General features: G+C 36.7%; 1 protein-coding gene and 1 long non-coding RNA gene across 2 annotated transcripts; both read left to right on the plus strand.

Moving 5' to 3' along the window:
* Positions 1 to 3,028: 3,028 nt before the first annotated feature.
* On the plus strand, positions 3,029 to 4,123 carry LOC135071413 (uncharacterized). The gene is made up of 2 exons (XR_010257241.1): positions 3,029 to 3,262; positions 3,961 to 4,123. It is a non-coding gene; the product is annotated as an uncharacterized LOC135071413 (long non-coding RNA).
* Positions 4,124 to 6,200: 2,077 nt separating this feature from the next.
* Positions 6,201 to 12,773, plus strand: LOC135071414 (uncharacterized). Its single transcript, XM_063965204.1, has 3 exons — positions 6,201 to 6,254; positions 11,045 to 11,141; positions 12,374 to 12,773. The coding sequence occupies exons 1-3, from the start codon at positions 6,237 to 6,239 to the stop codon at positions 12,511 to 12,513; spliced, it is 255 nt and encodes an 84-aa protein (XP_063821274.1). The 5' UTR covers positions 6,201 to 6,236; the 3' UTR covers positions 12,514 to 12,773.
* Positions 12,774 to 13,323: the final 550 nt, after the last annotated feature.

Genomic DNA, 13,323 nt, shown 5'->3' on the forward strand with positions numbered 1-13,323 from the left:
CACCGGTTATTGTTAAAGTTACGGTCAAAGTAAGGTGAGCAAACTCAGCCTAAGAATCTATCAGCTTCGAATGTTAACATTGACTTTTGTATACCGTGACGATCTCTTTGGCGCAACAAAGCGCTAAGTCATGAAATGCAACCGTCAGGTCCGGTATGCCGCGTGCTAACTTTGATCCGCTTTCAATTTCAGGGATCTTCATTGCAGAATGGTAAACGATTTTAAGATAACAATAATCTCTGATATATTACCTAGTGATTGAGTCTAGATGATTGAGTTTTAAAATCGTCGAAGATACTCAAATTTGACGAATTGGTACATCGGATTATTGTAACCTGATTGTCATTTAATAGAAATATGAAAAGGTGAAAATATCAAGAAGTTAACGCATACGATACATTTGTTGCAAGTGCAAATAATATTAATAAGATGCTACAGTGTTTAATTCTAGATGTGCCACCGTCTGTATATGAACGTGGAAAGACTGAGCAAGATAAAATAGATGCCAAGATAAAATAAAATTAAACCTAAATTAGCTGAGTTTCACCACCTGACTTTGACCGTAACTATAACAATAACCGGTGTGTTTTATATGGAGTTTGACAGATTTTTGACGTTTGTTAAAGTTTAAGTAAGATGGTGCAACCTAGCCTTAGATTGATCGATGTAGTAGATAAATGCTAGCTATTTAATTCATAGTTCACTCATAATACTTCAATGTTATAAATGTCATCAAGCTAGTTTAACCTGACAAGATGATACCAGCTACTAGCTAATCAGCAGTTTACGCTTGACCAGTGTTTTCTTTAATGCGATTTGCATGTTGCAACGACTTCCAGAAAGTGCATGTTGCAAGCTGCTTGATTAGAAACGTCTGGTTTTTTGTGGCGTCTCTGATGCACAAGGTTTTATCTTTACCTAAATCAAGTCTAAAATGCATCAACATCTTGAGTCTTGAATGGAACAAGAATATCATTATTTCCAACCCATTAAGGCCTCAATTCTTCTTTTTGCCTTTTATTTATATCCTCATTGAATATTCTGAATTCGAAGGTGTTATAACTTAGTACCTATGTCTGTGTATTGCAATCCTATCAATAGTTCAATTATTTTTATTATTGGTGTCGCTACATTAGTCCAGTCAATAAAGCATTATAGATGGAAAACCGTGGAACACAAATTCTGACTTCGGGACTTTATTTAGACTAGTTAGGAGGTGAACATAGCAAAAGTCCCCGCCCTTAGCCCTTGAGCAGGCGGGGTGAGGGGGGTTTAAAGGTACCACTTTTCGGTTTTTCGCTTAATCCTCGGAAACTATGCGTCCTAGTGACATGACTACTATGAACCAAAAAAAGCTTAATTAATTTGCTACAGGTGAGACGGTCAAGTTTTTCTGTATCTATTATAGTTTTCACGGCATCTGCTCTAGAAGGTCTGTAATATTGGAAATTTTATTTTTGTCTTACATGTTCCCATCAGGAGAAAATCGACTAAACTAACATTAAGCAAACATTTTAGACATGCGGGAGCATGTTAAGCCTAGTTCCAGGGAGGGGACTGCACCGTGCGTATATTTAGACGACCCAATTGGAGCCACTTTTGACTCCTCATCACTAAAAAACTACTGTGCATTAACACTTCAAATTTGGCTCATGTGTTGAAACTTGCAATGTAAACATCAGCTTCAAATTTCATAAATATACCTCAAATGGTTCTTTAGGTATTGACGTTCAAAAATCGACATTTAGAACACTAAAATCTATCTAAAAATGTAAAATGTTAAAATTTACTGGTTTTTTATTTGTTCCTTTGTATTTACACATCTACCTATCTGGATGCCAAATTTGAACCTTCAAGGTCATCTGGAAGTTGTTAAAATTTGGTCTATAGGTCAGATATGTAGATTTTTAGACGTCAATACCTAAAGAACCGTTTGAGGTATATTTATGAAATTTAAAGCTGACGTTTATCTTGCAAGTCTCAACACATGAGCCAAATTTGAAGTGTTAATGCACAGTAGTTTTTTAGTGATGAGGAGTCAAAAGTGGCTCCGATTGGGTCGTCTAAATATACGCACGGTGCAGTCCCCTCCCTGGAACTAGGCTTAACATGCTCCCGCATGTCTAAAATGTTTGCTTAATGTTAGTTTAGTCGATTTTCTCCTGATGGGAACATGTAAGACAAAAATAAAATTTCCAATATTACAGACCTTCTAGAGCAGATGCCGTGAAAACTATAATAGATACAGAAAAACTTGACCGTCTCACCTGTAGCAAATTAATTAAGCTTTTTTTGGTTCATAGTAGTCATGTCACTAGGACGCATAGTTTCCGAGGATTAAGCGAAAAACCGAAAAGTAGTACCTTTAAACCCCCCTCTCCCCGCCGGCTCAAGGGCTAAGGGCGGGGACTTTTGCTATGTTCACCTCCTAACTAGTCTTAATAAAGTCCCGAGGTCAGAAATTGTGTTCCACGGATTTCTCTCTACACCGTCGTTAAGGCATTCATTGACTGGACTACATGTAATTGTACAGCTGTATAAAGCCCATTTCAGTTTCGGCTTTGTTGGCTTTTAAAAATAAAATAGTCCCATTAACCCCTCGTGCTAAGCTAAATATGCTTCAGTCACGAGTGGTTTCATCCAGCAGCGGTGGGTTTCAAACCCCCGTACTTATCCAGAGTCAGCAAGTTTGACACCGACACCATTGGGCTATTCTCGCCTCTCCTATTTTCCTTATTATTGTGAATTTGATATCACTCATTGGCCAAAAATAGGAAGCATGCCTTCATTTGGTCATCAACCATCAAGCTTACATAACAAGCGAACTTGCTATGGCCCCAGCGGAAAAGGCAACGATCTGTTGCGTAAGGAAGCTTAACTAGGGTCAGGGACGTTGCTAACGAATCGCATATACAGTTTACGTTGATGTACGTGACGGCACGTCAAGTTGAACACAGTTGAATCTTATGTAGTTGTGATAGGGTTGATGTTGCAACAAAAATGTTTAGGATGATGTGCTGTGATGCACCTCAGAATACGGAACAAACCAGAAACCGTCAACGGGCGTAAATGTGTATTCATATAAAGTACTCCAAATCGCACTACTTTGACTTTAGAGCAATCAGTCAATGGCCGGCGCGCGCATTGTTTACATATCCGTCAGATTGACACTTTATAATTAAATTATGCCGTCTTGTGCCGTTCCAACATGTAAGAATGCTACTGGAATTACGAAGAAAGTGCATGGGATCATGTTTTATCCGTAAGTAGCACATTTCCAATTCATTTTAATTAAATAATAATTTTCAAAAAAAATCACGGTTGTATTTTGTAAGTGTTGCCACAGGTCAACGGAATATTTTACCCTACTTTTTTATATTGAACTAGCTGACCCGGCGAACTTCGTACCGCCTTAGCGTAGAGATTTTCTTAATATTTTTTTCCGTAAGAACCATCCTTGGACTTCCACAAACATTTAAAAAAAAGAATTATCGAAATCGGTTCAGCCGTTCACACGTGATGCCGTGACAACGCGAAACGAGTTTCATTTTTATATATATAGATTACATTTGTCTACTTATAAAAAATTCACGCGTTAATTTTGTTAGCGTTACCACAGAATAATGGAATATTTTCCCCATCCTTTTTGTTTTAATTAGTTTTTAGTGTAATTTCATCCATGACATGACAACCTGATTAATTAAATTATAAGTGCCACTTGTGGTCTAAACTGAATAAATATTTTTGATTTTGATTTGATTTCAATATATTGAATTAATTTATAATATTACTCCCTAATAATGAGGAGATAATAAATTACTATCGTGAATTTCATACTTTCCCATTTATTCAAAAGTAAGGCATTGGTATCAACAGATCAGCAGCAGCAATATTTGTATATTTAATAATAATTTTAAGTAATTAATTATTGCTTACATACTTACTCTGATTTTTTTTCAGGATACACAGCCAGAGTTGCCTCGCAATCAAATTTAAGTATTGGTGATGTTTTTGATTTGGATTCTGTTTTTGACTCCAAGAAAAGTTAAACTAAAAGCACTACTGCGCCGTAAACAAATGTTTTGTTGTCGATATGTTTACATAATAAAGAACCTTAAGTTTCTTTTTTGTTTTACTTGGCATTCTAAAATTTATATTCGACTTTTGTAATTGACTTTTAAATAACATATTATACCTACATAAAATATAGTACATATATTACACTATTTAATAGAAATAAATAATCATCTTACACTTAGTTACTTCGGAGTAAAAATTAAATTCATAGGTAGGTAGGTACTATCTATGCCTATGGCCAGTCATGTCGTCTCGTTCTATCGCAAAGAATCACCATTTGATAAGAGCGAGAGCAAAAACGGAAATGGATAGTTAACACTGGCCGTGTGTACTTATTTCACTTACTTATTTTTTACTTGTTTAACATCTCTTTAAAAAATTACATAATTTTACCCCAAAAATGGGGGTGTCACACGGCGCTAGGAACACTAAAGGGGGTAGAGGGGCGCGGGAGGGGAAGTATTTTGGACACAAGTTGCCGCGTAGAAATGTTATCGAACACTCCTTCTGGTTTGTTCTGTATTCTGAGTGATGCACATTGATTTCTGTAATTGGAATAGGATTTGAGAGTAAACTACACCATGGATCATGTCCGTATTAGTTGAGGAAGCAATCAATCACACAAAATTGTAGAAAGAACAGCTGCGCGGGTGTTATTAGATTACTTTATTTTAATTTGGTAAATAAGTAAAACAGTATTAAATGCATTTAATATATTTGAATTAAATCTTTAAGTCCGAGTAAGATACATTTTTTGAAATTATGCTAAGAAGATAATATAAGACTAAATTGGAAGCATAAAAGCTATTGAATACTGAAATTTTTAGAAAACGAGTACAATTAAAACATTAAAAACGCGATGTATTTGCTATTTATCCGTTAGTTTACATTGATTTTAATTGGTCTACATAATAAAGTGATGTAGGTAAATGAAATTCTCCGTTTATTTATAACAGGATTTCATGAACCCATTTTTTTCTTATAATTGTACACAAACGTACCTACTTTGCACAGTATTATTATATCTAATTTTTTAAGTTACAAACCCATGTTATTTGGTATAAGTTGTAGCAAATCAGAAATACACTATTTGTGTTGCAAATCAACAACGCAAGCAGCATAAGATACCAAAGGCGTTTAGTGTTTACCTCTTAGTGCCGTCCCAGTACCTACTAGGAAGATCATACAAACGTATGAAAAACATCGCGAACTTAAACGTTTTATTAAAGGCTACGGACTTTTCAAGGTCATATCTTATCTAGACGTAGCAGTTTCACTGTCGGGTACTTATTCGTGAATCGACAGAAACTGATGATATTATTAGTATGTAAGCCCTTTTCAGGGTACTTCTACATGTCCCAATATACCTTGCCCTATCACCACTTCGGGACAACATATTGGCTGGTGCTAAGAATAAGTGGCGAAAGAAGATTTGTGTGTACATTAGTAAATATCGTTTATGTATCTATGAGTAAATAGAAAGTATGTTTTAATTTTGCGAGTGTCTCAACAGGAAGTTTTACATGCTGTTTACGAACCGTATTATGAAATGATAGAAACTCAAGCACCGACTGCAGTCTATAATTGTTCTAAATATTGAAATTAAAGCAATCGCAGGTTCTAATCTCCAGTTCTGAGCGTTCGTTTCAAAATAAGCACCTAGATTTCCCTAATACTAAAGCCTGTGCTATGCTGATTCTAATAAACCATTTTAACATATTTTCAAGCCGATACTAGAACAAAAACTCGATAGTCCATACATTTAGAAAAGGTAGAGCGCTGGTATATTTGAAAATGTGAAAACTCATTCGCATGTAACAGTTATTCATTTTGCTACATAAAACACCGACTTGAATGTCGCAGAAATCTAAATTGTAGTCTTTATGTCCAAAAATTTACTCTACCCTACATGATGCATAGATTTGAAGTTAAATAACTTTTTATATTAGCTTACAATGAAAGCTTGTAATTTTGCAGGTGGATTTAAAGCTGAAAAATAGAATCGTTTGAAGAATAATTCAGCTTAGGTTAATTTCGATGTGAATAATATCGTATCACTCGTTTGTTTCTCGATCGGTCGCCAAATAAATCGCTCGATTGATCCATCGATTTAAGCGGCGCGCTCGCGAGGGCCTGCTCACTCGCGCGCCGCAGTCATCATGCTTCGGTTGAGACAGGTCAGTGAATTATCAATAACAATAACGACTGATCAATATTAATTAAGTCAACACGTGGTATGATGCAAGTCAATAAAAATCCGCATATGACGCCAGTTACAAAATGTGTTTATGAAATAAGAGCTATTGCAGTTTAGGGAGAGATGACTGACAATATTTGGTTGTGGTTGACTGACAAGAATGGTTTGAAATTAAAAACAATTCAGCATTGTTTACATTATTCAGTTGTAAAGTGTAAAACTTTTGTAGTTTCGCTATCAAACATTATTTTGAACAAGCTTAAAACATTGAATTATTCAATGATTTTACTATGTCATAAAGAACTACACCTACTCCAAAAAAAGCTCTCATTTCATAACTTTACTATCCTCCTTTTGTAGCATGCTCAATAAAACAACTTTCCTTATTGGACCTGCATTAAAATTACAAGTAATTTTCACTTTCCAATACTAACAACTGAGCGAGTATTGGGAATTTTGTGTCAAGTTTCTGACACAAATCCCAAAACGATGTTTTCAGCTTATTTTCAGAAATTGGGAACTCTACTGGTTGACAATGTCAATTTATTTGACACTTTTAATCTTACGAACTCACCCCATGATGCGGTCATAAGTGCATGTCAATCAGAGTCAAAATATTAATCTTTGACATTTTCCGTAGGTTATTAACTGCTTGCAAATCTCATTAATATCCAACGCAAGTAACTGGCGTATTTCCACTATATTATAAAACAACACGCCTTTGGCTCTTTAATAAGCCCAATAAATAATTGATACCAGACACTGACACACAGAACTCGTGTGCACTATTACTGACTTAGCAACAGCGTACATTCAAAATGGTGCTTGAGGTCAAACCTGGACAATGGTATTAAATAACCACGCAGGGTTGACAAATGACAATAAGAGCAAAACCATTAAAAAAAGTATTTTTTATTGCACAAATTACAAATAGTCCCTTTAACCCCTTGTGGGCGAAATATGCTTGTGAATGGGTGTACCACAATAGTCCAGCAATGGCGAGGTTCGTATCAGCATACCGAAACTGTTGGGCAATTTTCACCGCAAATATTTCACGGAATTATTTTAATTTAAGAATGTATTTCAACGACTGTAATGGTCATCGTTATCTCAAGTCAGTTTTGCGTATGCACTCAAGGACTATATTAAAGTTCCATCTTACTGAAGAGTGCCATCGTTTGTCCACTGCTGGACCTGTTCTGTATTTACAAGGAACCAGGCATAAACAATTTGAATTATACTCTTAATTTTCATGTAGTTCATCTTCATACACGTCTCCTATATGCTTGCCATCATCGAAAACTGTTTCATTAAACTCTGTAGAGCTTTGAAAACTACAATTACAAAATTTTAAAGTGACATATTTTTCTTGGAATTTATTATGATGACAATGCCTATACAATTCCTATCTTACCAACCCTAACCCCAATATGCACTGGTGCTCTAGTTATTGAGTTACAAGTGACATTTACTGGGCCTTGAGAACCTTTTAACGAAGTAGGTTTTGAAGGTTATTTGTATGTGATACATAAGAACGATTGTTTAACAATTTTGATTAGGTACGCGGCAGCAAATCCAAAGGTGTGATTGGTGGTGAAGGTGTGAGTAAATAAAGATTTTGATTTGATTTGACAAGTATGCGTCGGTTTCTAGGCTTAGATCTCTATCTAAGCCTTCTATTCTATGCTTCTAAAATGAAATGTCATAAAATTGTTGACATTCCACCAGCTCGCACTAAGCGTTTCGATGCATTATAATGCGAACAGCTAGGGACTGGAATTCGTTGCCTGCTGCTGTCTTTCCCGAAAACTATAATCCGGGCCTTTTCAAGGCGAGAGTGAATAGGCACTTACAGGGCAGATATGTACCATCCTAGACCGCATCCCACTTAACATCAGGTGCGATTGTGGTCAAATACCTGCCTTGTTATGCATAAAAAAAAAAAAATTCAAACAGCAAGGTTGTTGTAAATAAGGTAAGGTTTTAATTTTAATTTTTTCCCATATTTTTTACATTGACACAAGTTTTATTGCAATTTATACTAAACCGGTTTATCACTTATGTCAAGGCGTTTCCGGCAATCGTTAAAAAGCGAAGATTTTGAGTTTCTCTACACTACCGCATACCAAAACATGTCCACAGCCCAGAAAACATGTTTTATGCGATATTAGTCCTTACAACTTAAAAAATAAGACGCATAAATGATTATCCCCATGCCATAGGGAAACTGTTTACTAATAAGTTTATATTGTTAGCGTCGTGCCTTCACATTAGTTCCAGTTGGAACTGTCAAGGACAAAGCTTTTTGTAAGAGCTTTTAAGTCGTTCAAGCTGCCTTTGTACGGTCAAGTGGTTTATGTCACTAATAAGGCTCAAACGATTTTTTAAAAGCGTAAATTTTGCTTAATTTATTCTAATATTTATATTTTCCAAACATTTGATATCAATCTACTGATGTATGTTTATGGTGTAGAAGTATGTGTAGGATAAGTAAATAGTACAAGTAGAGTATCACTAAATCGATAGAGCATACCGCCACGTGTATTGAATAAACGGTAGCGCATTATTAATTAAACTAGCTGTGCCCGCGACTTCGTACGCGTGAAAACCCGTTTTCGCCACATTTTTCATTATCGCTCTGCTCCTATTGATCGTAGCGTGATGTTGTATAGCCTATCCTCGATAAATGGGCTATCTAACACTGAAAGAATTTTTCAAATCGGACCAGTAGTTCCGGAGATTAGCGCGTTCAAGTAAACAAACAAACTAGTCCAGTCAATGAATGCCTTAACGACGGTGTAGAGAGAAATCCGTGGAACACAATTTCTGACCTCGGGACTTTATTTAGCCTAGTTAGGTGGTGAACATAGCAAAAGTCCCCGCCCTTAGCCCTTGAGCCGGCGGGGAGAGGGGGGTTTAAAGGTACCACTTTTCGGTGTTTCGCTTAATCCTCGGAAACTATGCGTCCTAGTGACATGAATATTATGAACCAAAAAAAGCTTATTCAATTTGCTACAGGCGATACCGTCAAGTTTTTCTATATCTTGTATAGTTTTTGCGGCATCTGCTCTAGAAGGTCTGTAAAATTGGAAATTTTATTTTTGTCTTACATGTTCCTATCAGGAGAAAATCGACTAAATCAACATTGAGCAAACACTATAGACATGCGGGAGCATGTTAAGCCTAGTTCCAGGGAGGGGACTGCATCGTGCGTATATTTAGACGAACTAATTGGAGCCACTTTTGACTCCTCATCACTCAAAAAGCACTGTGTATTAACACTTCAAATTAGGCTCATGTGTTGAGACTTGCAAGATAAACATCAGCTTCAAATGGCAATGCCAGATTTTGTATGGAAGGTGGCGTCTTTTTTTTTTCGCGCGGCCATCGACGAAACTTTATTTTTTGATTACAAAATAGTGTAATAAACCAAACTTATTATGGCATGTATACCTCTAAACTCAGTCTGAACTGAGTTACGAGCATTAGAAGTTTGATGATTTTCATACTAGATTTGCTTTTTGCGCGCAAGTTTTGTAAGAAATTGCGACAAAACATTGCGCTATGTTTTTATTGCGCTGATTCTGCTGCATACTGATATATGGAGCCTTTAATGGATGGTATTGTTTGTTTACACATACAATGTCACTATTTTGTTGCAATTTCTTACAAAACTTGCGCGCAAAAAGCAAATCTAGTATGAAAATCATCAAACTTCTAATGCTCGTAACTCAGTTCAGACTGAGTTTAGAGGTATACATGTCATAGTAAGTTTGGTTTATTACACTATTTTGTAATCAAAAAACAAGGTTTGGTCGATGGCCGCGCGAAAAAAAAAAGACGCCAATTTCCGGCATTGTCTTTTCATAAATATACATCAAACGGTTATTTAGGTATTGACGTTCAAAAATCGACATTAAGCCACTAAAATCTATCTATCACCTGTGAAATGTTAAAATTTACTGGTTTTTTATTTGTTCCTTTGTATTTACACAACTACCTATCTGGATGCCAAATTTGAACCTTCGAGGTCATCTGGAAGTGGTTAGAATTTGGTCTTATAGGTCAGCCATGTAGATTTTTAGACGTCAATACCTAAAGAACAGTTTGAGGTATATTTATGAAATTTGAAGCTGATGTTTATCTTGCAAGTCTCAACACATGAGCCAAATTTAAAGTGTTAATGCACAGTACTTTTTGAGTGATGTGGAGTCAAAAGTGGCTCCAATTGGTTCGTCTAAATATACGCACGGTGCAGTCCCCTCCCTGGCACTAGGCTTAACATGCTCCCGCATGTCTAGAATATTAGCTCAATGTTGATTTAGTCGATTTTCTCCTGATGGAAACATGTAAGACAAAAATAAAATTTCCAATATTACAGACCTTCTAGAGCAGATGCCGCGAAAACTATACAATTTATAGAAAAACTTGACTATCTCACCTGTAGCAAATTTAATATGCTTTTTTTGGTTCATAGTAGTCATGTCACTAGGACGCATAGTTTTCGAGGATTAAGCGAAAAACCGAAAAGTGGCACCTTTAAACCCCCCTCTCCCCGTCGGCTCAAGGGCTAAGGGCGGGGACTTTCGCTATGTTCACCTCCTAACTAGTCTAAATAAAGTCCTGAAGTCAGAAATTGTGTTCTACAGTTTTCCATCTATAATGCTTTATTGACTGGACTAAAACAAACTCTTCAGCTTTATAATATTAGTATCGATAAATACATGAATCAACTTGGATATAAGAAAATATTATTCTGTCCCGTTTCAGATCTTAATAATCTGCGCCAGCTGTTTGGTGCTGCTGGCTTCGGCGAGGCCGGACAGCGCTGGCAATCCACCCTTGCCAGGCCCTGGACTATCATATGGTAAGCATTTTAAAGTCGTCATCATCATCATCATCATTTCAGCCACAGGACGTCCACTGCTGAACATAGGCCTCCCCCAATAACTTCCACATCGCACGGTTGGTAGCGGCCTGCATCCAGCGCCTTCCTGTTACCTTTATCAGGTCGTCGCTCGGCATTTTAAAGTATTACGGATAGACTATGAGACTGAAATGACGACTGAAACAGAACTACGAGAATGTATAAGGGAAGGCAAGAAGGGAATGATGGTGGCCTAGAGCTCCCTGAAATATAAATGATTATGAGTTAAAAAGGCTAGAGCTTAGGACCATGGCTTATCAACTGAACCGTCCCTTAAGTAATAATGCCTGAAAAACTAAAGAATAGGGCTAGGATTACGGGGAAAGCGGTTGCATAGGAAAGAAGAAGAAGAAGAAGAAGGCTGTGACATTGATGAGTTGCAAGTACTAGCACAGAATAATAATAAGTACTACGTACAGAAGTTTTACTTCGCGAAGGTATTTAAAAAAAAATGCTCAATGTCATTAATAATATGGTGTAATTTAGCCTGTCTCAAGAGTCAAGCACCATTTTGTTGACAAACGCCAGTGATCGGCACTGCGCCGAAGCTATAGGGCTGACTTCGGTAAAATGATGTGACGTGAAGTGCGAAACTGCGGAAAATGGCGGAGGAAATACATGATTTAGCATGAATAATGTTAACTACTTATTTACCTCTCAGTGTCTTTAGGCAACTTAAAAAAGTACATGACATTCTGTGTTTTTATTATTATTCAGGCAGTTAAATACTGCACAGTATTTAGTACACCATTTTCTTTATTTTCTTCCATCATACACAAGAATACGCGTGCGTGAGTCAATGTTCGCTCGTATGTGAGGCCTTGTCGAATAGTATCCTGTAGGTGGGCCATCGTGCGTGTTTTGTTTTCGATGCAAACTCGCGGAGATGAACAGGCCTGGTAATAGCAACAAAGTGCAGTCTAGGCTGTATCCAGATCAATAGATCAATAGCAAAAGCTTAATTATAATCTGACAATAAGACCTTCAGTTTATGCCCATTACTCTATTAATGATTTTGCATAACTTTGAGTTGTTTTCGCCTCTATAACCGATGTGAACAAAGCCTCAACGTGACCACGACCGCTCTGCCAAGAGTGTAACGAATAAGAAGAAGAATAATAACTTTGTCTGTAAACATTAAATTAAAAAGTCCTTTATTTCCTGATTTTCAGGCGGCATCCCCTACGGCAGTATGAGCGGCAACGTAGCCGAGTACTTCAGACGCCAGGCGCCATCTGGCGTGCGACCGCGGAACCTCGCGCCGCACGGCGCGGGAGACGTCGACTTTACTCCAATTGAGCAGTGGCTGTGATAGATGGCGCTAGGTGCAACCAGTTAGTTCTGGTGAAGACTGTATGGTGGCGCTTAATTTGGTAGATTGAAGAGTTACGGAGAAAGGCTTCAAGGCTTTTATCTCAATTATTGTTCTGTAAATATATGAGCAAGTAATAGGTGTAATATAAAATAAATTATCAAGTCATTATTTTCAAGTAATCAACTGATTTTTTAATGTAGAGCTCTAAGTGAGATATTTGAGTCCTTCAAGTGATTTATGGTACAAAATAAAATTAAGTTTAATAAACGCTTTTACGTATTTTCATTATCTATCAATTAACAGGTACTTCATACACATGCAAATATCTCGGAATGTTCATGTTAAGTTGGAATATAAGGAGCTAAACCGAGAATATTCTTAACCTGGCAAAGATCTCGAGTAAACGTTAGTTAAAGTGAGGTAAAGGATCTCTAGGGAAGAGAATCATTTTACGAATGTGGTTAAAAAACACGTTATCCATAGCAATTCGTAATTAAGGTTTGGACAGCCTAAGCAGCCCTGTAATTAATTAAACCACCATTATTTCGTTTGACATTGGCCCTAACCGCATTATCAAATAGGTAATAACACTAATAGGAATGTATGTATGCATGTCACAAGGACCTGCACACAATAATGGGCAAAAACGAACCCCGCCTTTAGCCGGCAAATAATTAACTGGGGACGTACAGTTGGGATCAAAAATAAGCTTTACTTTTACTTCATAAGCTCAATAAAGTCTAATGCGGCTAATTGAACCAATTTTCAACTAAATGACAAGGAGCGTTATTTATGTAATAAGTAAGT

Source organism: Ostrinia nubilalis, chromosome 4 (genome assembly GCF_963855985.1).
Source record: "Ostrinia nubilalis chromosome 4, ilOstNubi1.1, whole genome shotgun sequence".
NCBI classification, from domain to species: domain Eukaryota; kingdom Metazoa; phylum Arthropoda; class Insecta; order Lepidoptera; family Crambidae; genus Ostrinia; species Ostrinia nubilalis.